This window comes from Dipodomys ordii, unplaced genomic scaffold (genome assembly GCF_000151885.1).
Source record: "Dipodomys ordii isolate 6190 unplaced genomic scaffold, Dord_2.0 Scaffold23, whole genome shotgun sequence".
Lineage (NCBI taxonomy): Eukaryota > Metazoa > Chordata > Mammalia > Rodentia > Heteromyidae > Dipodomys > Dipodomys ordii.
The window spans coordinates 6153511-6157834 of NW_012267239.1; the positions used below are offsets into that span (position 1 = coordinate 6153511).

The following is a 4324-nucleotide window of genomic DNA, read 5'->3' on the forward strand; positions in this document are numbered from 1 at the left end:
ACACACACACACACACACACACACACACACACACACACACACACACACACACACAGAGGCATGCAGGCATGCAGATGCAAAAAGTGGAACTGGCTCAGGTGCTAGAGCACTAAGCTTGAGCAAAAAAAGCTCAGGGACAGGGACAGTGCTCAGGCCCTGAATTCAAGCCCCAGAATGGGCACCAGAAAACGTGAACAAAAGCTTGGAGAACCTGTCATAGAAAAGGGCAAAGTGGCTGAGGTGGTGGCTCACGCCTGTCACCACAGCCACTCAGGTGCCAAGTAGGAGGATGGCAGTCCAGCAGGGGGTGTGGCTCGAGCTGTAAAGCCTGTGTCTAGCGAGTGCGAGGCCCTGCCTTCACACCCAGGGCCTCCCCTTTAGCCTGGCCCATCTACCAGGAGAGACAACCAAGGAGACAGAGAGGTTAAGCCACAACAGTTAATCGCAGGACGCCCCATTCCCTGCTCTGACAGTGGGGACCCTCCCCAGGTTCTCATCCAGGCTAGTCCAGCGTCAAACATCCAGGTGGCTTTTGTTCAGCGGCTTTTAACTACGAAGTGGTTTTGCTCATGAGGCTGCAATTTGCAGCATGTCCAGTAGGTGGCGGCAGAGCATTCGGGTGTCTGCCTGTCCCTCACCTGCTGTTTTCCACCAGGTAATGAACAATTTTGTCCAGAACCTTCTCGAACAAGGCGGTGCGGATCCACAGGTGCTTGATGGCCAGCGGGGACAGGTTGGGCAGCTTTGGCAGCTTCCGCACATTCTCCTGCAGGCCCTGCATCTGGGTTCGCCTGAGAGAACACGGAGAGAACAGAGACTCAGGAGTGGTGGATCTCACAGGGCCAGTGCGCAGATGGACAGAGGGACACTGGCTCTGAGAAGGGAAGGAACGACAGCTCATCACCAAGTCCTCATGGCTCCTTCAAGTCAGCCAAGAGTTGAAAAACAATAAGCCGGGCATGGTAGCACATGCCTGCCGTCCCAGCCAGCACTCGGGAGGTAGAGACAGGAGGATCCTGAGTATGAATGAGCCTGGGCTACATCATGAGAGCCAATCTCAGAGAAAGAGAGAGGGGGTCCAAATCTCAACTGTCAACCAAAGTATCAGTTGACTACATTTCTGCGTTTTCATATTCCCCAGGTATTGTTTTCCACGTCCCCCCCCCCCCCCCCCCCGCCCCAACCCTCCATTTACCTTCCACCTCCTCTCCTTCTTCCCTCCCTCCTCGCTCCTCCCTCCCTCTCTCCCCTGGCTCCCCAGGACTGAAGACCAGGGTTTCACCATTTCAGGAGTTATCTGCAAACACCAGGCCTTTGGCTGACGGGCGGCGGAGTCACCCAAATGGGGAACGCCAGGCCAAACCCCAGCCCTGCCCACCGTGCAGGCGGGGTGGGCCGTGGGAGGCGGGACGAGGCCGGGGAGGTCAAGGGGCCCTGGCGGGCTGAAGGGAGACTGAGGGTGGCCGTGGTGTGGACTGGGCGGAGCCTGGCTCCGCGGGGTGATGGTGTGTTCAGAGCCTTGAAGAGGGGCTCAGTGGCAGGCTTTAGGCATGGCGGGGAGGGGGGGCCTCCCAGGGGGCTGTGAGACCCAGGTCCTGCCCTCCTGCCTGAGGTAGACTGGGAGGCTTGGCTTCTAAAGCCAGGAGTCCCAGGAAACCTGTTGTCCTTCTAAGTTGATTGACTGCCTCTGGGGTTTTGTGAAAGAAAGGCGGAGTATGTGAAGATGGTCTCTTCCCTTCCCTTGCCTGTGGCAGGCATGACCAATCAATCCATGCACTCTTCCTAGTCCTGGTGCAGAATCATTTCCTCTGGGAGCCACAAGCATTGCCTGGACCTTCCACTTACCCGATCTCTCTGCCCAGGCTCCAGGTGGAGGGTTTGGCTTTGGGGCCAGGACCCCAGGGGGCCGGCCCTGGTGACAGGCAGTGAGTGACCCAGGCCATACTCTGTCCCCCAGAATTCCCTGCCTCGGCTCCCCCTTGTCCCTCAACCAAAGCCGATGAGCCCGCTCTGCATGGCCGCTTTAATGTGGGCAGAGACCCATCAGGAGGCATGGGCTGGGGCAGGGCCTGGGGGGGGGGCGTGTGGACTGTCCTGGGGTCCTGCCTGGCCTCCCCCTGAGCTCTGCACTTACGTGCTCTCGATCAGCTGCTCCAGGTCCTGGACCTTGTGGCTCAGCTCCTCGGCGGGTGGGAAGCTCTTGCCCACCTTCATGAAGAGGGCCGCGATCTTGTTACTGCGCAGGAAGCCGGCCGCCCGCCGCCGCAGCCCATGCAGGACGCAGGCCTCCACCGCGGCTGTGGGGACGAGCGGTCAGCAGGCCCTGCCCGGCCCTCCGTGTGCACCACAGCCGCCACACTGGGGCCATGGCTGCCGGGTGACTGTGGGGAGGGACCTCCCCCTCTGTGCCTCAGTTTCCTCCTCTGGAACAGAGGGGAAGAGTCTGCACGGACCTCAGCTGCTGAGATAATGAAAAAGTGCCTGGCAAGTCTTTAGCAGAGCTGGCACACAGTGGGTGCTTTGAGGCTGCTAGAGAGAGAGAGAGAGGACAGAGGTGTGGGGGTGGAGAGCAGTTCTGGTCGCTGGTAAAAGGCCCAGCCTTGTCACCAGTGACGCCCATCGCTGCTGGGGTTACAGGGCTGCTGCAACCCACCAACAAACAAAAGGGGAGAAGCGGATCATTCCAGGCCAGCAGCAAGTCAGTGCTGGAGCCACGCCTGTAATCCTAGCTACGCAAGCTGGCTGAGATCTGGAGGCTGGAGGTCCAAAGCCAGCCTGGGCAAGAAAGTCCATCAGACCCCCATCTCCAATTAAGTAGTAAAAGAGCTGGCCTAGAGGCGTGGCTCTGGTGGTGGAGCACCAGCAGTGAGTCAAGCAAGACGGTGGGGGTCTGAGCTTAAGCCCTAGTACCAGAAGGAAAAAGAAAAAAAAAAAAAGATCGTGTGTACGTCACCCAACAAGGAAGTGGCAGTGGTGGGATTTGAACCCAGGCCTTCCTGGCTGCAAAGGGGTGAGCTGAGGCGCCGGCCTGTGTCAGGGAACACACTCGGCCTGTGTGGGCCCCATGCGAGGCTCCCTGCTCTCCTGAGAGAGGAGGCAGCAGGTGGCCTAGGCTCTGGCCTTGCTCAGCCTCTGCTGGAAGTCGCGGCACTGGTGAGTGTGTGTGCGTGTGTGCATGTGCACATGCATGTATATGTGGTTGTGTATGATTGTGTATATGCATGTGTCTATATGTGTGAGGCTGTGTGTTTACACAGGTATGCACATATCTGCATGTGTATATTTGTGTGCAGGTGTGCATGTGTGTGTACTGGGTGGTTGTATGCACACACACACACAGCCGAGCTGGGCTGGGCCCTGTGGCAGGCACAGCCGGCAGCCTGGTTATTCCTGGCGGGGGAGTGGAGCGTGAGTCACGCCCTGCGTCACGTCCCCCGGGGCCTGTGGCATCCAGGCCTCTGCCCCCCCCCATCTCCTGCCCCACCCGGCAGTACCGCAGGGTGTGCAGAGCCCTTGTGGGGTATATGACCCCGGCACGCCCTCCCCACCGGGGCAGGGGCTCACCACAGAAGGAGGAGATGTGGCTGCTGTCCTGGTGCACGAACTTGCGGGTGACGGCCTCCTCCATGATCTGCTTCACCTGCGGGGCACAGGGGGGCTGCGTGACTGGCTGCGCGGAGCCACAGGCTGCTGGGGGGGTTCCTCCTTACTCAGGGTCTTTCCTCCGGGGGCTGGGGCATCTCTCAGGGGCCATGCCAGGGGCTCCCCCTGACCGCGGCCCCTAGGCAGCCCCTGTCCACCCTCAGGAGGATTTGGCATTCTTGCTTTCTGCAGGCAGCTCCCTTTCAGAATACAAGTCCTGTGGGGCTGAATCCTCATCCTCCTCACCCGGAGGGACGTGAGCTGGGCCCGGAGCACTTCGGGCCAGTACCTGCTTAACTAGAGGCTGGGAAGTTGGGGCCAACAGGATAGGGCCGAATCCAAACCCAAAAGGGTGACTACCGAGGAGAGGCGGGGCCTTTATCTCAAGATAACAGTGCCAGTTCCTGAAGAGCCCATAAAACAGAATCCAATCACGCCTGCAATCCCAGCCCCTCCAGAGGCTGAGATCTGGGGAATCTCGGTTCAAAGCCAGCCAGGGCAAGAAAGCCCATGAGCCCCTCATCTCCAATGAGCCACCAGAAAACCGGAAGTGGAGCTGTGGCTCAAGGTGGCAGACTGCTAGCCGTGAGCAAAAAAGCCAAGGACAGCGCCCGGGCCTTGAATTCAAACCTCAGAATTGGCACAAAAAGGAAACGCAGCTTAGGAGCTTTAAGGAGAGAGG

The 4324-nt window shown here is 59.3% G+C and overlaps 1 protein-coding gene across 1 annotated transcript in view; it reads right to left on the reverse strand.

Moving 5' to 3' along the window:
* Positions 1-3636, reverse strand: part of Sgsm1 (small G protein signaling modulator 1) — a 30777-nt gene extending 27141 nt beyond the window's left edge. Inside the window, exons 1-3 of the mRNA XM_013014334.1 lie at positions 3565-3636; positions 2135-2297; positions 639-791 (exon numbers count right to left, since the gene is read on the reverse strand). Coding sequence (XP_012869788.1) covers positions 639-791; positions 2135-2297; positions 3565-3628 — 380 coding nt within the window. The 5' untranslated portion in view covers positions 3629-3636. The remainder of the gene's footprint in view (positions 1-638; positions 792-2134; positions 2298-3564) is intronic.
* Between the last annotated feature and the right edge of the window lie 688 nt (positions 3637-4324).